This window comes from Lipophrys pholis, assembly GCF_963383615.2.
Source record: "Lipophrys pholis genome assembly, chromosome: 3".
In the NCBI taxonomy this organism is placed as follows: domain Eukaryota; kingdom Metazoa; phylum Chordata; class Actinopteri; order Blenniiformes; family Blenniidae; genus Lipophrys; species Lipophrys pholis.
The window spans coordinates 21809338-21834413 of NC_137627.1; the positions used below are offsets into that span (position 1 = coordinate 21809338).

General features: G+C 42.2%; 2 protein-coding genes across 4 annotated transcripts in view; one reads left to right on the forward strand and one right to left on the reverse strand.

Moving 5' to 3' along the window:
* The window catches only part of hnrnpul1 (heterogeneous nuclear ribonucleoprotein U-like 1), an 18392-nt gene extending 13006 nt beyond the window's left edge, over positions 1-5386 (forward strand). For both annotated transcript variants that reach the window (XM_080459550.1, XM_080459551.1), the window contains exon 16: positions 4454-5386. In XM_080459550.1, coding sequence (XP_080315676.1) covers positions 4454-4570 — 117 coding nt within the window. In that variant the 3' untranslated portion in view covers positions 4571-5386. The remainder of the gene's footprint in view (positions 1-4453) is intronic.
* Positions 5380-24601, reverse strand: rasgrp4 (RAS guanyl releasing protein 4). 2 transcript variants are annotated; one of them, XM_080459553.1, is made up of 17 exons: positions 24137-24601; positions 18382-18551; positions 15812-15923; positions 15540-15602; positions 15311-15442; positions 15054-15195; positions 13132-13305; positions 12361-12477; positions 11486-11761; positions 11320-11400; positions 10945-11049; positions 10679-10788; positions 8724-8874; positions 8600-8636; positions 7622-7753; positions 7347-7537; positions 5380-6823 (listed from the first exon to the last, which is right to left on the reverse strand). In XM_080459553.1, exons 1-17 carry the CDS (start codon positions 24202-24204, stop codon positions 6713-6715), a joined length of 2172 nt encoding a protein of 723 aa, XP_080315679.1. In that variant the 5' UTR covers positions 24205-24601; the 3' UTR covers positions 5380-6712. The 2 variants fall into 2 exon arrangements, with proteins under 2 accessions (XP_080315679.1, XP_080315680.1); XM_080459554.1 differs by lacking the exon at positions 11320-11400.
* Between the last annotated feature and the right edge of the window lie 475 nt (positions 24602-25076).

The window sequence follows — 25076 nt, forward strand, 5'->3', positions numbered from 1 at the left end:
TATTATACCAAAAATGTTGCATGTTTAGCAAAGTGTATGAATTTTTTCTTTTTTTTTTTTTGCAAAAGTTAAAATAAAAAGTTGGTTCAAAGGATTTTTTTTTCATCCATCATCCTGTTCAGGGTTGCTGGAGCCGATCCCAGCGTAACTGTGGGCGAGGATAGGATACACCCTGGACAGGTCTTTTTCCTCCATTTCAAACACAGTAATGAATGAAATAAAGTTCCCGAATATACTTTAATTCCGAATATAAGTAAAACTCCAAAACAGTTAAGTCCCAAAAATGTATTTCATAATGGAAATTACATGCATTTATATATAGTGTCTGTGCTCATGGGTCGAGGGCACTTCCCACATTCCCAGTTCCAATGTCCAAGACGCCTCGATCTCATTGTGTTCCTCATCCTCGCGGTCAACATCTGCGGAATTCAACACAGGATATCTGATCCTCGTCAAGTGGTGTGGCACCACTGCAGCCTCAGTTTACTCTGACTGTCTCAGGAACCTGTTCCAGGGTCCCCGGGAAGCAGCGCAAGCACTTCGCAAGGATGCTGAAGGCGTTTGTCACCACGCCGAGAATTTTCACACCTTCCTTTGGTTCGGAAAGTGGAAGTTACGCTGATTTAGCCCGTGGTGGCTAGCGTAGTTAGCTCGTGGCTAATGGGTAGCCTCAGACAACCGCAATATATAGTCTTCAAACCAGATGTCGATGAGCACCTTCCTCACTGCTTCTTCCTCACTCTACCACATCTGCCCGCAAGATATTTTCCAGCTTTTTCTTTCTGCCTTCGCGTCTTCTGATTCGCGCGGTTAGCTTTGTGTGCTTAATACCCCAAATGCATTGCGCTCGACGTCACATCCTCTCACCCCGCCCGCTAAAAAGTCTGCAGACATGAGAAACGAGACCAACGTTTTCAAAGGGACCAGACGTCCCCTGTTTGATCAGAGTTCAGGGGCGCGATCACAGATGCCCAACAGAAGCAGACTTTCCCAGAAAGTCCCTGAAGTGAACTCTGGTCCAGATCAAACACGCCCTCAAACTACAGCTTCACTGTACGACTGTACAAAACTATAGTTTTGTTCACATTTTGTCATGAATAGAATTGAATATGAAAAGACAGATTGAACTGTGGGTAAGAAAACACAAGCAGACCTCAGAGAATGTTTTTATTTTCCACAGAGATTGTTCATTTGTTCATTTTATTGAGAGTCCCATGAGCTTCTGACTTAATGCAGGAGCTGTTCTGCCTGGGGTCTCCTTCTTTTTCATTACAAATTTTATCTACAATATTACATACAAACACACGTGCACAATCACATAGGACAAACCAAATATAACATATCTGTCAAAAGAACACATAAAACCAAAAACACCACATAACTATAATAACTGTGGGGCCATTCAAAAATCTAAATAAAACGGTCACGATAACTATCATTATTATTATCCATTATTATTGATCTTACAATCATTATTAATTGCTGATCACAGATAGTGTATCAAAATCCATTCATGTGTAAACAACCAACTAACTTTAATTGAAAACATCTTTTATTTTCTGACAACAAAAATCACGGTAATGCATTCCAGGCAACCATGGCTCTATAATAAACAGCTCGTTGCATTTGATTAGCTTTACAGCACGGTAGTGCACACCTTGTTTCACTCGTCTGATGTGTACTATGATTGTGATTATCTGCAAAAGATGACAATTTAGTATGTATCATTTTAGGGATTTTTGGAACTAACATTTCTAATAAACGTTACTAGGAAGTACTACAATCTACATTTGACTGTTAACCACACCAAACTATTATGTATTGACCTCACATTGGTCCTTCTACAATATTAAACAATGTACCTTCTACAATGTTTATTAGTGCTCATACTCCCCATTTTCTTTGGTACATAATTAATTTGAATGCTCCATCACCATTTAGAATCCACTATTACTCCTAGCAATTTCGCTTGGTCTACGTGTTCATTTACTGTATTTCCTAAAGTCAGATGTAACACCGGTGTGGTTTTTAATAAGTGTTTTGAACCAACGACCATGCATTTATTTTTTTTCAACATTAATAAATAATTGGTTGGCTCTAATCCACTGTGCCAATTCCTCATTTAGAATATCATTAAGTTGGCATTCTGTTTGTGCAGATGCAAATAATGTAGTGTCATCGGCATATATCGCCATGGTTGCACGTTTTAACACCAGGGGAAAATCATTAGTAAAACAAAAGGGGTCTTAAACAACTTCCCTGGGGCACTCCACAATCCATCTGTCCAATATCAGCATCATTTCTATTGAATTAAACTTTATACTCCCGATTCCTAAGATAATCTTCTATCAACTTTTAAGGCAGGCAATTGAAATCCATAACATTTGAACTTACTTAATGAAATTGTGTGATCCATAACATCAAAAGCTGCTCTTAAATCTAAAACTATTGCGCCCACTATCTTTTTATTATCGATTTCCTCTACCCAATGATCTGTATTCACAGTAAGTGCAGTAATTGTGTAGTGGCCCATTATATATGCATGCTGATAAATTATATTTAAACCATGAGCTGTAAAATATTCTAGTATTTGGTACAATGCAATTTCTGCCATTATTTTGCTTAATGCCAGTAACAAGCTTATTGGTCCACTGTTCTGACCATATAGTGGTTCTTTGTTTTTAATTAAAGGATCAGTAATTAGTCATTTCCTTTGCTTTAGTGAGATGAATTCCATCCCCGTCCGAAAACGTAGGATAAAACCTTGTTTCCTTTCCCATAAGTTCATCTGATTTAGCTTCATTAATCTTTTTTTGATAGTACAAATGTTTTTTTTTTTTAATTTAATTTGCTAACAAAATTTCGTAATTTCCGACATTCATGCCATTTTGCCCGTTTTATTGCCTGTTTTGACTTCATCCCTTTGTTTCATGTCTTGCTTGAGGTCTGGATTCAGCCATGGAGCCGAGACATTCCTCTCTGCTTGTTTCCTCATGGGAGCATGTTTATCTATCACCTGTGTCATCATATTGTTAAAGACCGTCACAGCCTTGCTTGGATCTTGTTCCTGCGTCACTTCTGCTACAAAGTCATTCTATTTAAACTTTTTAAAAGTCTTTTTACAAAGACATTTTTGTCCTTGTTTAGGTACCTTTGTTTTCCTTTTAACTACAAATCGATTGTGGTCACTGCAGCCACCCGGAATAGAGAGCAGAACTCTCCCACATTAATAATAGTTGCAGAACATGGACCATCAGTTTTCGAATATATTTTTGTTTAATCACTGACAAGTTGTGACAAATTATTAATCTGCTGGTAGTATTGGCAGATGAAACGAATATGCACAACTTTCAGATTTCCAATCTATATTTTTAAATCTCCTAGAAAATAAAAGCCATCTCCTGTGTCCCATACCATATCCAGCATTGCACATATTTGGTCAAGGTACTTTATGGCAGCGTTCGGTGGTCTGTAACAACATCCAATACTAACAGGCCTCAGATGAGGTACTGTAGCTGCAACCAGAGTACTTCGACTCCTGTGGAGGGGAAGATCTGTTCTTGCTTTGACTGGGATGTGATTTTGGACGGAACAAGCTTCACCTCCACCATGTAGATTTCTATCCAGTCTATAAATATTCTAGCCATTTGTATTTAATACAGGGCTGTTTATTGTTGAATCTAGATGTTTCTGATATTGCCACTACCTGTAAATGATAGTCTTGTAAAACATCCTGAATATCATTTGTTTTATTCCTTAGACTGCACACGTTCAAGCAGCGAGCCACCAAAACACTCCTCACATTACCAGACATAGTCATACACACATCCACACAAACACAATTCTTTATCATTGTTATGAAGTTGAGCGAGGCCTGCTCATGGCATTTTATTTTTTACTTTCCAACATACAATCAACCAAAATACAGCCTTTTCTTCAGATAACTAAAGTCTTATTCATTTCTTCATATCCTTCCAGCGGTCCTTCAGTTTACCGCCACACTTCTCCAATGTTCTTTAACCCCAGGTTTTTATCACGGTTTGGTAATATACCTCAGCATCTCTTCGCTCTGTGAAGTCTCACCTTTGAAAGTCCGTATCAGCGTTGCTGGATGACTGATGTCTGACACCTTCACTAATCTTCACTGTATCTGTAATGTAGGAAGTCTTGATTTTAGAAGATGAAAAGTCTCATTAGACCTTTACGAAGCCCTGGCTTGATGGTAACTGAATCACTTGTGGTTTGCTTGTCTGCATCTGGTGGCTGTTAGATCGTTGCTGAAATGTAGAGTCATGAATGAGTCAGCCGACACACAGGTGCTAGCCACAACGTCTGAATCCACTTTCAGTCCACTCATAAAGTAGATATTAGGTGTAAAATGGTTCGGGAATGAAAAAAAACAAAAAAAAAACACCTAAACATTTGTTAACTGTGCTTCTTCTCTTGCCCGCAGTACGCTCAGCAGTGGCAGCAGTACTACCAGAACCAGAACCAGTGGAACCAGTATTACAGCCAGTACGGCAGCTACCCTGGACAGGGCAGCCAAGGCTCCTCTTCTGGGTCCCAGTAGCTTCGCTCTGCAACCCCACCCTCCCTGCACCTCCGACCACCTCCGACCGCCTCTGACCTCTGCAGTCAATCGATTTTGTACAGCCCATCATCGAGTCACCAATTAACATCTTCCCGTCTGGTTTATAACACAGTCGCCTTCATTCCCTCACCAAATCAATGTACACACAAACCGTATACAGTTTGATGTCTTTTTATTGTTTTTACTGAAGTCTTACGCTAATCAGTGACCGTGAGGTAGATGATAGGTATCAAGACATTTAATGAATGTTTATCGATTATGCATTGAACTGTGGACCCGCTGAAGTTCACATTTCCTACAGATTAAAGAGGTAAATATAGGTGTGGGAAGAAAAGACAGGAAAAGTACAGCAAAAAGCTGGAATAAATTTGCTTGCTTCAAGAACAAATAAAAACACAAAAAAAATTGCATGCTTTTTACTTAAATGCCTCCCTTCCCTCCGTTTTACTCTTTACTTTACCCAGTGAGCACATTTTATTTACTGCAAGAGTCCAGACATTATAAAACATTTTATTTTGTTTTTCTAGGTGTTGATACTGTAGTATTTAAACGTTAATTGAGGTTGTTTTTTGTTTTTTTTTGATTGAGAAGAATCTTTTGCCATTATTGTTGAGTAGCTGTGTTTGCAGTTTTCCACCCCTTTGTGATTGCTGTTCATCGAGTCCAGTAGGTTAAAACCTATTCTGTCAACCCTTTTTTTTTTTTTTTTTTACCTGAAAAATGAGTCAGATTTTGACCAATTACGCAAGCTGTCCTCTTGTCTTTATACAATAAATGCAGTTGTATACGCCTGTAGATGGTGTTTGCTTTGTGAGTTTTTTGTTTTTTTTTGTCTCGACTCAGTGACGTCAAACACACACGTGGTACGATTCAACATTGGTGTATTTTCCCATTTTGTAACAAATGAAAATTATGAGCAAAGAACAAAACAAGAAGCACTGAAGTAAAAAAAAAAAAAAAAAAACTATTTGGAAATGAGATGTCAGGGCAGGAAATCAACATTTTCAGCTTGAAGGAACTTTGAATCAGTGAAGACTTCTTATGACAAAAGGTGGGCAGGAACAACGGCTTTCTATCACAATGTGTGGTCTCGTACCTGAAGAACGGAACAGATCGGCTGCTACAGTCCAGTCAAATCTAATACTGCCGTCTGATTCTGTGGCGTAAAATACACCCAACGGCCATAACATGCGAATAACACTGATTTCTTCATCATGGCAGCTGTGGGGATGGGGCACATTCAGCATCTCCAAAGCCGCAGCTCATGTCAGGTGCAATAGTTGGTGCTGATCAAACAATCGCACGGCACGTCACAGTTCGTTGCATATTGGGCCCCAGAGCCTCAGTCCGGGATGAAAGTACCAGCGTCGGGCGTTCAGAAGTGAGCGACGGGTGGAGGCGGTCGGGTCCGATGGCTCGGTGAGTCTGTTTTCTTTACACATGGTACACGGGTGCATTATGGGAAGAAAGGAAACTCAAATCTCGCTGTTGGCGGTCCAAAAAGAGGAGGAGGAACAGGTCCTCGAAACGAGCCGTTCACAACAAGCTGGTAAGTCCCTGATAAAGTAGAGCCGACTGAACACTGCAGAGACTCCCAACCACACAGCAGGACTGCGATGTGACCGCTCAGCACACATCCAGAGGTCTGAGCTCCTCCAGCGACCTACACAGTGTTTGGCATCTGGTCATAATGTCATGACTCAGATGCATCTGTATTTCTATTAAGATAAAAGCCCCCAAAAGAACAATTGTAATTTTTTATTTTAATTTTTTTCTTGAGTGGTCTTAGCTGCCAAAGGTTTAGTGTTAATTTTCTACCCTGCTTCTATTGACGTGTGTGTATATAATCATGGATATATAAATGATTTTAAGGACCGAGGTTGTGTGAGATCTTAGCACCAAAAAAAAAAAAAAAAAATCCCCCAAGGCACTGCTTCTACAAACAAAACGAGGAAAAACAACATTTGACGTCCAACTAATGAGAGTAACAATGATAAGATTAAAAACATGAAACACAAAGGAGTCCATTGAGAACAGTTCCAACAACAGTCAGACTGCGTTTTATCAGGATCGATGGCAGTTGTCTGTGTTTGTGTCCGTGTGTGTGGGAGGGGGGGGGGCTCAGTCAGGCTCCTTGCTTTTGTCTTTGTACAGATGTAACTCCTCCATCTTCTCCTGCAGGAAGGAAACGGGCATGGAGCATCCTCGGGACCTGTGTGGCAGCGTGTTGACCTGGAAAACCAAAGATATGAGGGTGTGTATTATGAAAACACTTCTCGTTTTAACTTGGACGGCCACATTACAGCTCAAACCAGGAAGGGAAGAGTTGACAAGGTGCCTTTAGCTTTTCTCCACGAATCAGTGAGGATGAAGAAGCCATCTGCTGCAGTGTCTCACGTTGGACTTTATGGTCTGAGCCTCCTGATGGCGTCTGCAGCGAGTGGACTTATGTCTCTTTGCTTATCGCTCTCCGTCTCTGTCTTATACGTTCCTCTCCTTCTATCCTCCAAAAATTATAATAAAAGCTAAAACTACTCTAATAATAATAATAATTAATAAAATACAGGAAGAATCGTTAAACTAAAATGATTAAAACTGCAAAAACACTTTTTTGGAGGGGAAAAAAGGAGAAGAAAACAAAGATGGTGGAAAAAGGATGATAAAAAAAAAATTTGTTGTTTGATGTTACATTTTTTTTGGAATGAATGGGGTCTTTAACATGGGAGAGTTTATATATCGAAAGGCCCCGGCTCACCTTTCGGTCGGGAGATGCGTGTACATGAGAATTGAGGTTGTCCTTTCTCTCAGGCATCCACACTCCTGGGTCGGTTTGCGTGGAGCGGTCCGACAGCGTCGAGTCGCCGCTGTTGTTTTTACAAACCGAAGTGCCCTTGGTGTGTTCTGTGTCGTTGCTCTGCGGGAAAACGAAGGTCTCGTCTTCCGAACCTGAACCAGAGAACACGAGAGTTGAAGCTCGACATGTAGTTTTCTTCCATGGATGGTAGTTCTTTTTTTTCTTTGAGGACTCACTCCAGCTGTTTCCCTTGGCTCTGGAGTCGGGGGCGGGCGTGCACGGACAGGACCCAGTCGTGTTCTTGTGCTTCTTCAAGCACTCCATTCCCACCAGCGCTCTGCAGTGCTTGTGACAGTTGATCCCACAGTCTGGGGAGCGAAAGCCGAGACTTTTAAGGTGCACCTTTGTGTAGGATTGTGGTTAATGCCACTGGGTGGCAGTAGTGAGTTACAGCTTAGCCAGAGTCATGAATGATTAGGGATGGGTCAATTACTCGAGTACAGGGGCCTGCAACCCTTCCAGTTTTCCACCAAATGAAATTTGTCTGTAGTGTTGATTATTGGAATTTAAAAAAAAACAAAACAGTAAAACACAATTGCTTTACACACAAAAAATAAGGTTGCATTAATGAAGTGTCGCAGGTACAATTTAGATATATTTTATTACACTTTTTAGCTGTTGTGGCTATTTTTAACGTATTTTTTACCCCATTGATTTTCCCACTTTAGGCTGTTTTAGCCTCTTTAGCTATTTAACTGTTTATAGCTGCTGTACGTTTCCCATTGGTTTAAAAAGTTTTAGCTATACCAGCAGTTTTTTCTTTTTATTCCCTTTTTGTCTTTATTTTTCTTTTTTCAGTTTTTCCCTTTTTTCCTCCTTTTTGTTCTACTTTTCCTTCTTCTTCTTGTTGTCTTTTTTTCCCTTTTTGCTTATTTTGTTTCCCCTGTTTCTCTTTTCCTCAGAGCATATTGCTGACTGAGCTGTTTTACCCCTTTTCGCCTGGATATTAGACCATTCTTGAAAATCAGTGTGGAATAAAAAATGTGGCTCCAGAGCCGCAGGTTGCAGACCCCTGCTCGAGTATCTAGAAGTCACTACCTTTACTCCTCTCTTCATGCCTACTTTTACATTTCAACATGTAATTGTGTGATTTTTAGCTCCACAATCCGACTGATCAAGTTATTTATACTGTGTCTCCGTGGTGACGAGCTTACCTTTGCAGTGGTAGCCCTGTCTGATGACTCCCCACAGCTGCAAGAGGACAGACATCCCGCGTCATGTTCAGATTTGAGTTTACAGTTTAATGTGAAACTGGAAGCAGGTACAAGCAGAACTCACGAAGCCTCTGCACGTGTCGCAGAAGGTGGGCCGTTTGTACGTGGTTTCGTTGAAGTTGTGTGCGTCATTGAAGTTGTAGCCCAGCTTGGCACATACAGACATTCCCCTCATGAAGTAAGAGGTGATTTCCTCACGGCTGATTTGCCCCTCCCTGCGGGGGAACATTTACAACACCAACCGTTTAAAAAAAACAGTGATTCATTCATTGACATTTGTTAACAACCCAAATTATTCATAATAGTCATCAATTGTATATTATGTTGTTACACAACCGACATGTTGATGATGTAAACATACAGCGCCTTGAAAATGTATTCATATTAAATGAAAAGAAATCACTACATAGTTTTTCATATCTTTTACAAATAAAAACTGAAAAGTGGGCTTGTATTTGCATTCAGCCTCCCTAAGTCAATATTTTTTGCTTGTTCACCAGTTTCTTCTTTGCAAAATCTCTCCAGTTCAATCAGATTGGATGGAGAGCGTCTGTTAGCAGCAGCCTTCTGGTCCGGCCAGAGTTTTCCATCAGTTGGATTTATTTCTGACCTGTGACTGGGCCTTTCTAACACATGAATATGTTTTGATGCGTCGTTCCTCTGGATGTACGTTTCAGCTCGTTGTCCTGCTGGAAGGTGAACCTTCGCCCCAGTCTCAACAGGTTTTCCTCCAAGCTTGTCCTGTCTTTGCCTCCAGCAGCCTGAGAAGCCCCCCTGACGAAAAGCATCCCTACAGCATGATGCTGCTACCTCCATGTTTCATGTGGGATGGTGTGTTCAGGCTGATGTGCAGTGTTTTTTATACGACCCTCCCCAGCATCAGACTTCCCTTTAGCTTTATCCCTCATTTGTCTGTTGTGTCTTTTGCTGGTCATCGGTGGAAACCTTCCCAGTCGTTCTGCTCTTTTTCATTAATCAGGTAATGTGGAAACTGATTGCACTGAATACTATTGTGTCAGAGTACAGGGGGCTGAATACTAATGCATGCTGCACTATTCAGATTTTTATTTGTAAAAAAAAAAGTAAAAAAAAATCTTTAATATTACGGAGCATTTTCTTCCACTTGTGCTCTACTTTGTGTTGTTCTGTCATGTGATATTGTACATGAGTGTGATGAGACAAAATGTGTAAAATTACAGGAGGTATGAATCATTTTTCAAGGCACTGCAGAGACATGTCAAAACATTACAACAAAGAAAAAAAATTATAATTATGAAAGATTGGACAAGTATAGTTAACAACTACTAACATCCAATTCCACCCTTATTCCCACCAGACACTAACTGATGCATGAAGCGTTTTAATACTTTGTATACATCTCGTAACGTCTCCATATTCACTTGGTCATAAGTGCACTTATGTGACAGTCCATCCATCCTCTTGACAGTGACACACAAATTCACACCCATCAAATTAGCGTCACACACATTTCTGGACCGTGTGAGGAAACTCGAGCAATCAGAGGAAAACTCACGCATGCAACAGGGAGACCGTGCAAACTCCACACAGAAAGACCCCCAAGCCAGGGATACTCTCAGTCTCAGTCATATATGTTTTATTTTCATATCCAAGCTTATACAAAAATCATAAATATAGGATTTTCTTTTGTCCTGCAGATGTACATAACTACAGTTTGATTCTGAGTTTGGCTGAGCCACCTTTCTGTCATTTTTCCCTGTGCATGTGTGGGTTTTCTTACACTTTCCAAATTTTTTTTATTTTATGTTTATTATTGCTTCCAAACTGCACGTAGGAATGATCGTGAGGGTTTTACTGTCGGCCTGTGTATTCTGCCTTCACACACACTCAGCTGTGATCGACTCAATCACCCAGCGACCCCGAATTTGAGACAAAAGATCTTCTTTTTATTGTGTGTGTCTGTGTATGTGTGCATGCGTGCGTGTGAATAAAAACCCAAGGAAAAGATGAACATTGTTATTTTTGTGGCAGCTCCCTCACCTGTCCGTTTCTTGAGTGCAGAAGGAGAAGGGGAAGTTGGCTGCTATTTTTTCAAATTCCTCCAGTGAAATGTAGCCGTCCTGGTTCTGGTCATAGTTCTTCATGATGGACTGCAGGGGGCGACAGAGCAGAGCAGAGATGAGGAGGAGGAGGAGGGGGGTTTGCTGTTGCACTTGTCAGGGAACCAGACAGTTAGTTCTGCTTTAGGCTGCCAAGTAAAAAGGAAGTGAAAGGCGGGAGGCTGTTGCAGAGCGGCGTATACTCACATCCACCATCTGCTTGACGTGTTTGGAGATGGTGTCCGGGTCGAGCCTGGGGGTGACTCCTGACCCCCACTCTGCCACCACTGGCGGCTTGACTGCAGCTACAGGCTGTGGAGCGAGAGATATAACGATGAGGAGACAAAGGACAGTGAGAAACGAGAAGAAAAGAGCACACCCACCACATAACACGCTTCCCTAACGTACGGGGCTTTGATGTGGCTCACTCTGATGTATCTCGGCACCGAGTGTGTTTTTGTTTTGTGAAGGAGGACGTTGCACCCACAGAGAGCAACACATCGGTCCACCCTTTCACCAGAGCGGGTTAAAGCAAGCGTGAGCTTGATGCTGTTAGATAGGGCTCAGTTCAGCTCTACTGACCTGGATTTTGGGGTTCTTGGGTTCCTTGGTGTATGAAAGTTCATATATCTCATCTTCTGTGTAGTACAGATCTAAAGAGAGCTGGAGCATTAAAAGTACATCATGTAAGATGTTTCCCTGATGCATCTTCTCTTCTCAAAATGTCACACGTGGGCTCCGTGTTTACCGTCAGCAGGTGCAGGAGGTCCTTGTTGGCCTCAAAAGGCGGCGCAGTGCTGTGGATGGCCAGCAGGTCGCTGATGTTGCTGTACAGGTGCTGCAGCTTGCTCAGGTTGATCTTCTCCTCGTCAAGGTAGTCGGGCAGGGCCTCGTTCAGAGAGATCAGGTCTTTGAGGTGGACGCCCAGGATGGGCACCTTGAAGCCGCTGCACTCGTTGTAGACCCGCCGGTAGTTGCTGAAGTTGCTGCGTGAGGAGAGCAGCTCTGTCATTTCACTCAGGGCCTGAAAAAAGACCGAGCAGTGGTCATCAAAAGAGGACTCGTTTGTCCAGATAATTAAATCAGAAACATTAGTGATCACATGTGAAGGTATAGCTGTACAGGTCAGTCATATATTCTCTAGGAAATGGTATTTTCAGGTGATCTGTCTCGCAAAATATTAGTGGTTTCCCTTTTTTATATATATATATTTAGAAAATTATGTATAATATCTAAAATTATACATATATATGTATAATTGTTAGATTTTTAGATTTTTTTATGCGTTGTGGATGCAAACACCTTGAACGACTGACTGAACACTGTGTGTCAGGATGTGACTAAAGAAAACCTCAAAGGGGAGTTTCTAGTGGTTAAAGGTGGTGTCCTTTAAAAAGTACAAGTCAAAATGTCACATTTACTAAAACAAAATGTTAAACCCCAAAACATTAAACAAATAGAATCCCATATTTTTTTAGTTAATAGTAGGGCAGAGAGAGGGGGAAAAAAAAAAAAGGAATCACTGAAACCAGAAATGCCAAAGTGGGGAAAGGAGAATGATTGAAGACAGAAAGGTTTAATCATCGCCGCCCTGATTGTCGGTTTGTGTAACAGTAGAAATACCTTGGTGACGTCAGGAGGCAGCAGGTTGGACGTGTCTTTGAGGCGGGAGATGGAGCTGTGACAGAGGCCTCCAGTTACGGCCATCAGAGTGTTAAAGTTCTGCAGCGATCGAAGTTTCTGCAAAAGAAAAACAGTATTTAAAAAAATAATAATAAATAGAGTGACCAAAAGGGCTCGCATTCTTTACTTAAGCTGTATTGAGACATATACTCCCCAAATGATGTTTTTTTTTTTCCTTTTTATCTAAATAATCTATCCTAAAAATTGACCTTTAGTTGATGTAATATGACTGTTTTACACAAGCATTTACAAAAAGATTTTAAGAATCAAAATGAGACGAGATTTGTTTTATCAGATTATTCTACACTCTTAAGTAATACAATTGCTAGACATCATCAGGATGGTAAAACTAACCTGTCTCATGACAGTTTAATCCCAGCTCATGTTCCTTATTACAGATACTTTGATTAAAGTATTAATTAAACTGCTTTTTAATCATTTTATAGGGCAGCAGCTTTTTGAATTTCCATCTGGTCTAATAAAACATCTCTATCTATCTATCTATCTATCTATCTATCTATCTATCTATCTATCTATCTATCTATCTAGAATAGTCTTCAGAGAGGTTAAAAGGAGGAACAAGCCAGTTCTTAAGTAATAGAAAGTGTTCAGGTGTATGAAGCCTTTAAGTAAAGTACAGATACCTGACAAATGTACTCAAGTACAAATACTTGCATGTGAGTGTCCTCAGTTGTCGACGGGTCAGCTTACCTGAGCCACGTGGATGAACTTGGTGAAAACCTGCGCTCTCTGCTGCGCCGTGTGTCTGCTGAGGATCATGAGCTGGACCCACTGAGAGACTCCGTTGCACATCATCACCGAGCGCTCCAGAGCGGGGTTGTCCCTCACCGAGCCTCGCACCACGTAGCTGCGGTAGTCCAGGAACTGATCGGAGAGGGGAGAGGAAAAAAAGAAACAAAGAAAACCTTTATTTTTCACGTGTGTCTCACCAAGTTGTAAGACAATTGTGGTGTTATTATTGTAAAGGGACCACGTGTGATCCCCATAGTGTATTAAAGGAGTTATATTATCCAGCTTTTCAACACTTTCACATGGCCTTGTTGGTCCAAAAACAAAGTTTTCAAAGTTTATTATTCCAAATCCAGCTTTTCCTTGATTTTCATCCATTTGAATATTGGATCATAGGAGCTACACTCAGAATCTGCTGTGTCTGTGTGAGCTGGACTGGCTCCGCCCACACATGCCCATCTCGGGAAGAGGAGGAAGTACTTCCTCTCGTGGTGCCATGTGCCAGAGCAGAGCTGCCTTATTGTGGGAGCGTGTAAACCCCTGATGACACTATATAGGGTTTGATGTCTGATTGGCTCGTTGGATCAACACACTTTTTAATAACTGAAACAAGCCAGGGAGAGAGAGGACAGATTTTCTTCACTTCTGGGGCATCAGTCCAGGTATGGGCATGAATATTACTGTAGGAAAACCATTAGAAAGTGAATTTTGCAAAATATGACCCCTTTAAATAAGACACATTCTTCCCTTATTAAACAAGAGCTTAGTGTAATAGTAACAGAGCTGCCTGTCGCCCAAAACAACTATTGCTAACGTTAAAGCTCACAGGGGAGTCGATGAGAAAGACGGAGTTCTTCAGTTGACTCAACCCACAAAGAAAGTAACGGCTTACAAGCTCACTGACACTGTTTTGATCGTAGCAACATAGCTAATTAAAAAACAGTAGCAGCAGCTCTGCAGCGCAGTGAGCGACTGTACCAGTGTTTTTAGTTTCAGAAAATACGATGTTACTGCAGTAAAGTAACACATGGAGAAAATATTAGACATCAAACAAAGAATATGACCCCATGTTTTCTGCTTCATGTGATAAAATATCATCTCTTATTGGACACTTAAAGTCTGAAACTGAATGTATTGTTGTATGTATGTGCTGCTGACTCTGCACTGAATTAAATCTCAGGTATAACCACAATATGTGGCTGTTTAGTCACAACTTCTGTTTACTTTATCATCAAATTTCAGGCGTGTGACAATAATAATAATAATTTGCAGGCCTATTTCTAGCGGCACACACTTTCACCGACTGCAAGTAATTATTTTAGAGGAAGCCACTTCTCTGTTAGTCACAGCAGTGTGATCAGGCCTCATTGAAAACCATATTTACCGTTGCTAAATGTAATTCTAATCCTGAGACCTAAACAAACACCCTTAGATGACCTTTAAATACGATAATGCCTGTTTACCAGAGTGAAATCACAGTATTAACTTTGACCTTTAAAAGACTCACTCGACTTCTCTGAATGGTTGATTATAAAAGTATTATGAGCATAAACATCCATATTGCGGACTGAGAACTATATTATCACTTGTCTTTGCTTCGTATCTATTTTTATTCAGATTTTCATAATTGCATGTGTTAAGGTGGAGTGCAGCTTCAGATTGAAAGGGTGAGAAGTAGATCTGTTTGCACCGTTTGACTGATTCCTGAAAAAAGACAGTAAACAATCTTTCCCTTGTGGTTTAGCACAGGTTTTCAATATCATCTCCATTCCGTTACCGGCATTGGTCTATTGTTCTTTGTTTAAAAGAACTAAAAAGAAATGGAGAAGTTACCAAATATGGTCACCTGCAGTGATGGTGGGACCAATTTCCCCGAAACTTACAGAAACGTTGCAGAAGTTCTTGAACTCCAGGTAGCTGAGATGCTCGGCCATCTCGTCCGGCTCCATGTGGTCAAAGATCAGAGACACCTTCCTCTTCTTCACAGAGGGCGAAGGTGCCTGGGATATGTTCACGTGGGGGCTTCTGGGAAGAGAAAGTCCAAACTGGATCAAAAAAAAAAAAAATCTCTTTGGAGAAGCAGTTTTGTCCTTGTTTTGACGAGTAAGAGCTGTAAGATCAAATCCAAAGAGCAGCTCACAAGCAGGAGGTGTCGATGAGCTGGGAATGCGTCTCCTCTCGATCTGACCGGACCAGTGCCCACAGGTCGCCCATGGTCTGCTCCAGGAGGGGATCCATCTCAAACACGGCTGGGAACTGGCTGATCCACAGCCTGGACACCGAGCACAACAGAAAACATGTTCACTGCCGGCAAACAGAGCAGGACAGCCCAGTTCTGACCACCCCCTCTGCTGGAGGCCTTCACTCACCGGACCAGGTGGCAGATCTGCATCCGCCTCAGTCCTCGCTTGTCAGCTGCACAATCCTTATAAGTAAGAGCAGGAGTCAAGGATCCAAAGCACACTGAGCAGATTCGGTTTACCAGCTGGGAAATATACTTCTAATCTGCTTTCCAGACGTGCAAAGCAAAACCAAACAAAGCCATGCCTGTTTCCTGATCTGATTAATGGAGTTGAACATGTGACTGTGAGCGGTGCACCGGCGGGACGGGAGCGCCGCACCGGGCGACGGGGGAGGATATAGGGCGAGAACTTTCTGGGCGAAGGTCTGAGATGGAACGACCCAGCTGTGCATCATCAGGGTCATGTGGACCAGCTGGGACCCTCTGGAGCTGGAGAGCTTCCCCTCCGAGTCTGCAAGCAAATCACAAGGAGGATTAACGTGATTCAAACTGAGACCAGGAAAAGATGATCATTTAAAAAAAAAATTTTACAGCTTAATTCAATCGAACAACCTCCTCTTGCATTTCTGCCCCACTGAGCAAAGAGTGGTGCATAACACGTCTTTAACACGTCTTCTCTAAACCGCCAGAAGACATCATATGAACGTCCAAACAAGACCTCTGTGACGCAATGAAATAAATCTAAAATCAAAAATTCTGATCCCACCTGGAATCAAATTCAAACCAAAAGTATTGTATACTCTTTTTAAGCTTGTCATATATAAGTAACATGCTTACAAAAGTATTGTAAAAAATCACTCTAATCTAGAGTTTGCTGTTGGTCGAGTGGAGAGGAAGCTTATCTGTGATGAAAGACGTTTGGCTTTGATTTCAAATGTGGTCCCTTTTATTAAATTTTTTTTCCCCATTCCATGGCGTCATTCAGAGGTTTTGTTTGGACGTTCAGATGTGGGCCGCTGCTGTCTTAAGCCAAGCAACTCCAAATAAACACATTTTCTGAGTTAAATCAGAGTGTCTTACTTTGCACTCACACATTTCGCATCAATCATACATAAGACATTAAATACTGTCAGAGTTGCGACTGATTTATTTAAAGTCCAAATTTTAAGTCCAATCAATTTACGTCTCATAATTAAACACACAAGAACAGAATAGTTGAGCTCACACTCTGTTCCAGTGATCAATCGGGTTATTCATCCCTCAATGATACAAAGAAACTCAGTTCAGGAAGATTGTAGATTTTCTACTTCCTGTTTGTGTCCACCTTCAGCTGAAAAAGTCAACTTACACTAATTCTATTCATTCTTTCCCTCGTTCTTAGTTTCTTTAAATGTAAATTCAACCATTTTTGTACACAGTACTGAGGTGTTGAAGTTATTTTTTTCATTTTTAAAGCATATTTTGATTAAGTACACAACAACAACAATCATCATCATCATAATAATCATCATAATAATAGTAGGAAGTGTGTCCTTTTTGTTTTTGCAGTAGCAGAGCGGAAACACTGTTAAGTAGTCGCTGGTTAGGATTTAATATTTATTTTAAATATAATGAAAACAATTGCTTATTCGGGTCCAGACACAGACTGTGGTCTCCGCACTAACAACTGCAGTTCTCCATCAGGGATGACAAACTCATTTTAGTTCAGGATTCCTAAACAGCCAAAGCATACTTTTGGCCAGGTCAGTAAAATGTGAATGATAATACTTATAAATCACACAAACTCAGAGTTTGTCACTTTGCTTTAGGGCAAGAAAGAACATCATCAAAAATGTGTGACAACTCTAATGGTACGTTTGGCTTGAATAAACTAATAACTTATGAAAGTTATGGCTCCTTCAGCCAGCTTTTCATGTATTCACAGCGTTCACTTAACGGGATCTCACCTCTTTGCAGTTGCTACTGCATCAGCAACTCAACCAGACCAAAATAACGTGAGTGAACCACCAAACTGAAGCAACTTTGGATGAACTTTTTAAATTCATCAGATATGTGTCACAGAAATGCAATTTACTATTAAAACACCCGAAATAACACAGTCGATTAAAAGCAAAGCCTTTCTTTTCAATGTAACTAATTATTAGGCTTTGTTTTGTGATGAGTAAATAGAAGTAACTTTTCACTGTGATCAAGTACAAATTTGAACTAACTTGCTCAATTGTGTTTTTCACAATCACACACAATAAAAATCATGTTAGGATTACCTGCTGCGAGTGTGTATCTTTAATAGCAAGTACTTGGATCCGGAGGTTTTGATTGGAAAACATGTTAAATTTGTAAATTACAGAGAATTGTTTGAGTTTTGCTGTCAAAAGCGAGATTTGTTTTGGTCCAGTTCTTTTATAATCATCACTTAATCAGCCACAACAGCCATTATTTAATTGCTTTGTCGCATTTATTCAAGATTATTTTTAACAGAATGGAGGTAGGTTGACTCTCTAGGATTATGTCTTACATCTTTTTCAGCATATCACACACTACATGTACCTGTGACATGCGAGGTGTCTTTATGAATCATGGTATAAATCCCACAAATGATCTGCAAGATAAAGCATGTGCAGGGTCGTTACCTCTCAGTATGTCTATCCGAGCTTGTTTTTTTTTTTTTTGTGTGTGGTTTTGATGAAGTGACTAATGAAGAGAGTGTGACTACTGAGAGACGGAGAAGAGGGGGATTTGTATAGTTTACCATTGCAATGGGAATGGCTGGCTGGCTTCTGCAGTCCACCAGAACAAAGCTCAGTTGTATGAGACTGCCCTTTGTGTCCCTCTCCCTCCCTCCTGGTCTCTCACCCTCGATCCCCCACCTCGTCTCACTCTCCCTCATCCCTCGATTACATAACCTTGTTGTGATAAACAGTAAGGACACATGACACACTTTAGGAACACACGCAGCGACCGAGACTGACCAAAGCAGTTGAGGCAGCGCTGTATGAGCTCATCCAGGCTGGCTGCGCTGGCGCTGGGGGTGGGGCTCTGCAGGGCCCGGCTGATGTCCTGAGGACTGGGACATGTGTTCCTCCTCCGCTGGACCACCTTCCTGCCCTTCAGCACACCGGGACTCTCCACATTCTGCTTCCTGCGAGAAGCGTCAAGAAAGACGCATGACGACAAACACATAAACAGGACAGCCTAGAAATAAGTGGAGCAGAGTGTGGTGAGATCGCGCAGGGCAGCTTCTGAGAAAACTCCTCACATCTGATAAGCTGAGCTGCAGCGTGCAGAATATTCTGCAAGACGCTTTACAACTTTGGTGTGTTTGTCTTCCTGAAGACACGTGAGGGCAGAGAGTCCAATTCTGATCCTCACTAACAAATGAACAAACTGTGACCATGCTCTTTGACTAGAATTTCTAAAAAACAAATTGCAGCTAATTCAATGATGCAAATTCAATTCTATTCTATTCTATTCTTACATTTGATATTTTTAAACTACCGCATACTTTTATTACCTGTGGGACAATAATTTAATGATCTTTTGGAAATCAACCCATAGGCAGAAACGTTATGCAGACCGGTGGTCTTTGGCCGGCGGTCGCTCATTGCTGCTTTGGTCAGCTGGTGAAGCAGGTTTTTACTCAACTACCAACATCTGTGTGAGGCCTTCAGACTAGTAACAGTGGAGCTGATCCCTGCTGAATATTGGTGAAAGGCAGAGGACAAACACACACACACACACACACACACACACACACACACACACACACACACACACACACACACACACACACACACACACACACACACACACACACACACACACACACACACACACACACATGCACATGCACAAACAAAACATGTAAATGCCACAGAGGAGGTCAAACCAAGACTCTCAGCAGGGACATTAAGGTGACGGTGCTAACCACCACACCACTGTACGACGCTGCTGCTTTCACCATGCTCGTTCTTCATCAACCCACATACTCAGCTCTGCTGCTCATCCCTCAAATGCATGTTTGCGTACTGGTACTGCAGTGCCTCGTCCTTTTGTGTCCACACAGGTCTACATACTGAGTGCAGCCAAGTGTCAAGTGATCATTTATGGTCCGTCTTATTTTGAAAGGTGGTAACACCGTCAGTTCAGCACTTGTGGGTTGCAGATTCTATCCTTGTGCACCTTGTACAAACTGTGAGTACTACGTATGAAACTGTCGCCCTCCACACTGCAGTTAATGTGACGACATTACCAGGAAACGCTGTGAGTTCAGAGAACTGGCGACAAGTTCCCTGAATGACCAGATCTACATCCCCTTCTCTCAGCCCGAGCAAGTGTGTGTGTGTGTATGTGTATGTGTATGTGTATGTGTGTGTGTGTGTGTGTGTGTGTGTGTGTGTGTGTGTGTGTGTGTGTGTGTGTGTGTGTGTGTGTGTGTGTGTGTGTGTGTGTGTGTGTGTGTGTGTGCATGGCTAATTTCCTCAGCTGACTCTCAGTTATGACAACAAACACACCCACGTATTGCTTGTGTGTAACTCTACTTTAGGCCATAACTCACAACAAACTAATTACTATTATGAAATAGAGGTGAAATCAGTTTGAGGGCTCACTCGTCCAATTGTTTTATTCTTAACATTCACCAACACTTAAGGCCGTTTACTATTTCACTACACTCCTGTTTACCTCCTGTCAGCAACAAGAAAGGTGTTAGTAACATCTGCATGAGCCGACAGCTTCAGTCGCTTCATCAACAGTCGTTGCTTTCAGTTGACCGCCGTTGTTTTAGCATTAATGCTGTTACTATTTCACCAAACTCCTGTTTATCAGGGGTGGGGCATCTCATTAATCCTGAACTAACTCAAAAGGGAAAAACAAAACATGTTTGACCGTTGCAAATGCAAATTGAATTGGATCAACTGGACCGGGTTGACGTTTCGCCCCTCATCCATCCGTCTTCATTAGCGTCTACTGATCACTGGACTGTGCTGGCTAACTCTGAAGCCTATGCCTTTCAAGACCGGATGGCCTGACAACATTTGCATTGAGATGAGAATATGCGTAGACTGGATCTGCAGTGCTCGTGATGCATTAGCTTACCTTGATACAACACCTAGTAACACAGGTTATTGAGGAAGCGCTAACATCCAGGCTATAGAGCATCCTCCTCCAACTCACCGCTGTACGTTGAGATGAATGAATCAAGTCATTAGACTGACCCAGACACAGCGCTGACAGTCGCTGCAACACTGCAGTAATACGGCTATGTCCCTATTAATAAAATGTCACGCGTTATTTCCCAAAGTATCTAGGATCTACTAATGCTTCACTGAGCGTGCAATCAACTTCTTTACATATAGCATTTTAGGTCTGCTTCATAACCAACACATACAAAGACACTTATATACGCTTGATTTCATACTACCATACTGGGTGACATTCACTTATGTATTTATACCACAAGCTGCTTGTACGTGCTGTTCCATCAAGTTAGCACACCGCTCTTTCCCTTCTCAGTCATGCCTATATTCAGACGATGAGGGCAGGGCGGATGTCAGTGATGAACCCCCCAATCTGCCGGCATCCTGGTAGACCAGCTCCAGGTGGCTGGCTTGGAAACCTGCTGAGCAACAAGACGGTGGCTCTCCTCCTCCTTGCCTCATTACACCGTCTGGCGACTGAATTCAAAACACTAACACTCACCGGCACGGCGTGAACCTCTGGGCTATCACGCCGTGAGGATCTTTTCGGACGGTTCAAACTCGTTGCTTTATCCATGTTAATTTATTTGATTTGTGTTTTGTAGATGTTTGGAGCATGTCAAAATGGCTTATTTAAATAAATAGATAGATAGATACTTTATTCATCCCCATGGGGAAATTCACAGTATTTCTGTTCCGAGCTGAGATTCTTCTGCTTAACGTGACAATGTTTTTACATGATATAAGCTGAGCTTTCTATCCTGCCCCCAATTGTAAGGCCCTTCTTTTTAAAGGGTTACGATAATCTGAAGGATTACATCAATACGCTCCCTGTTTACCAGCGCCACTGATTTCATAGTTTTTGAAGTAAACCGTGCATTGACAGCATGAGCCAACATCTTGTGGTCTATCATGTAAGACAATTTCACAAACTATCGAGTTATGTCAGCAACCCTGAAAGATGTTTGTTGTCTCACTTGCCTCGGTTGATTTGATGTTTTGGATCTCTGGAGTGATATATGGGTGTATTTGATATCTTTTAAACACGTGAAAGAGTGACTGGAGGTGGTGAAGTGGTTTGCACTGTTCGATCCGGTTCATTGCCAGGCTCCGTGCGCTCTCTGTGTAGAGTTTGCATGTTCTCCCTGTGCAGCCGTGGCTTTCTTCCACACTCAGGATAATAGTTGATTATAAATTACCCCTCAGTGTTGGATGAGCGATCTGTTCAGGGTGGATGGATGGATGGATGGATGGATGGATGGCTTGATGGATGGACTGTCCTGTGTAGAGATTGCGTGTTCTCTGTGTGTGTAGAGTTATCACTGTCACAATGACAGAATTCCTGGTTTGTATCTAGCGTGTTTGTGTGTGTGTGTGTGTCTTCCAGGTACTCAGCTACAGTTCTTTCAAAATATACATCTGAGGGCAATTTGTGACTCTAAAACATACAATTTCCACACAGAAAAGCTCAAACCAGCGATGATCTCTCCATAAGGCTAACCACTGCCCCACCATGGCCTCATGTGGATTTTTTTTTCTTTTTTCCATTTCAATTGAGTCAGTAAACTGAAACAAGCCTCGATGCTTATTCATATCTGTATTTTGAACTAATTTGCATTCTTGCGTGGACTCAGTGGCTTTTCTCATCTCCGTGCCCTTTACGACTCATCCCCTCGCTCATCAACTCAGAATGAATCCACCTGCTGTCAGGGCAGCTGCACGTATGAGGAGACGTGATCGCCACGACAAACAGAAATGAAGATGGGGGAAATGTTGTTGATGTCATCTTGTATGTGAGGGAATTTCCCCTGCAGTGCCGAGCAGGTCACACACACAGCCCCGGCCACTTTAAGAGGCATGCACAGCACTGTTGGTAAATAAAGTTATTGTGTGGTGGGACTCCCATGTAAATGAGTTACTGTTGGGGCATTTGCATGCACCTTTACCTAAGTATCAGACTTGCAGGGTTTTATTTGCCGTCTATAATCGGTGCATCCATGGGAACAAACTTCATGCTGAATGAAGTCCTTGTGTTCAGAAAAAACCCCCAAAAAAAACCAAGTCTCCTGTTTTAAATATTGATGAACTTGGATCAAGGTCCGTCGCATCACTGAATCTGTCTTAGGAAGACCTTCCACACCTCCTTTTCCTCACCAACCCCTCCTTCGGGCACTTTTTTCCTCTTCCTTCATCCTTTTTCTATTCAAACCATTCAGGAAACAGCTTCTGTTTTTTCTGTGGAAATCCCCTCTCGCTCCCTTTCCCATCCGTGTCAGGACTCCTGGCTGCGGATCCAGCCCCCCCCCCAACCCCCTCTCACACTGGCTGGGGGATATGCAAATTCCTCTCTTTCTTTCCTTAATTGATTAATTGAACCCCAGGCCCTTTGAAGGCCTTGTTTGTGCGCTGTTCTTTTCCCTCGCTCTCACAACCTGCGTTCTTGTTCCCTGTGCATCAGGGAGATGCATCTCCTGCAACCAGCCATTCATTCATTTGGTGCGCGATTAAAAACTGAGCCAGAAAGGCTGTCACCGATATGCATGCAGCTCCGAAGCTGACTCTACTTGTCCCTCTCGTCACTTTCCTCTTGACTCATTGGCTCTTGCGCTATATAGTTTGTGTAAAGACAGTTAGTGCTACTTAGTATCTTCCTTCTAAATAGAGTTTTATTCAATTGAATTCATTCAAAACCTCATCTTGACCTTGTGCCTTCACTTGCTATTGCAAGGAGGCAAAGTAATTTTACACCCAAGTAGGAAAATCACACACAACCCATATCTGACTAATATCCAACACACAGCTTTTACCATTCCAGGTAATCTGATAAGACCTGTCGTCACAATGACAGCAGCAAAAAACACAAACCAAAACAAAACAACAGAAAACAAAGTTTCTGAGGAAAATCTACTTAAAAAGTCAAAACTCACTTAATAGATATAAAAATGAAGATGAACAAACAGAGAGATGGAACACAGTTTGCGTAGACGCGTAAGCAAGTCCGCACTCAGCAGACATGAACAACTGCTGAAAGTCAGGACTCACCTGTGTGCAGTATACACACAAACAGTATGAGGAGTTATAGATACTCTGCACTGATATGCAGGTGAGCGCAGTGTAAGCTGCTGCAGCTTTTCCTGCAACACAAGGCTCCTTTCTGCACGCTGTCTTGGTCGAGAGGCATGGCACACACACACACGCACACGCACACGCACACGCACACGCACACACACACACACACACACACACACACACACACACACACACACACACACACACACACACACAGTGGAAAATAAAACTAAATGTCCTTGTTCTTGTCAAGAGCCTTTGCACAAACCACATTGCATCTCAGATATAACCTCAAGCTTCACACATCACTTGTTGCTGGCACACATAAGCTCATTTAGAAAGAGAGCTGATGCTGCTGCTGCTGCTGCTGCTGCTGAGCCTAACAGAACTTCATTTATAACTTTAACACACTCTCGCTCGCCTCTTGTTTGAAAAAAAAAAGAAGAAAAAACACAATTACCTTTTGGTCTTGTTCATTGCAGAGTTCTTCTCCTCAGCAACTCTGCTCCTCCACTGGCGATCAGGCATCTGAGCGTGTCTCTACAGCTCCATGGTTGACCCTGCGCCTCCTCCTCCTCCTCCTCCTCCTCCTCCTCCTCCTCCGTGTCCTCTATGTGTTTCTGTGCCCAGGACAGCAGGAGCAGGCACAGGACAGAGAGCTGCTGGGGGTGAGAGCGGCTCGCCTTCCAGTCATCAACTAAACTCTGCTTAAATCTGTGTCACTAGCCCCCCCCCCCCCTCTATCTCTAGCTCTCTCGCTCGCTCTCTCTGGTGCATCCGAAGATATCTATATATCACAAATCTCCACTAAAAACAGCCTTCATGCTGCTATGTTCTGAGATTTAAAAAGAAAAATTCAACAGCCCCCAACCACACGGGAGCTGGAAAAAAGTAATTCGCTCGACCCTTCAGCATAAACAAGTCAGCATCTTAAATGGAGGAACTGGCTCCGAGAGATAGGGGAACTCACTTCAGTTTCTGTGTGTGTGTGTGTGTGTGTGTGTGTGTGTGTGTGTGTGTGTGTGTGTGTGTGTGTGTGTGTGTGTGCGTGCAAGGGGGAGGGGGAGAGAGACGACAGTGAACACAAATGGTTTACCAATCGAGGAAGGAGGAGGAGAGTACAGTGAGCGATAGTGATGAGCAATCATATGAGCACCATCAGCGTACCTCAGCAGGCGACATCTGTGGTTCTTTTTTTTTTTTTTTTTTTGGTGTCAACACTGAAAAAAACCCAAACCCAGGCCACACCTTAATGTTGCTTTTATTTTTTCTACAGTTCTGCTACAACTTGGCAAAAGAACTGAGTCTGACATCCGTGTTGAATCTTCTAGATTTGTCCGTGGCCTCCAGGGTTCCCCGAATCATGTCTATCATCCTGATTTCTTCCTTTTCTTCTTCTT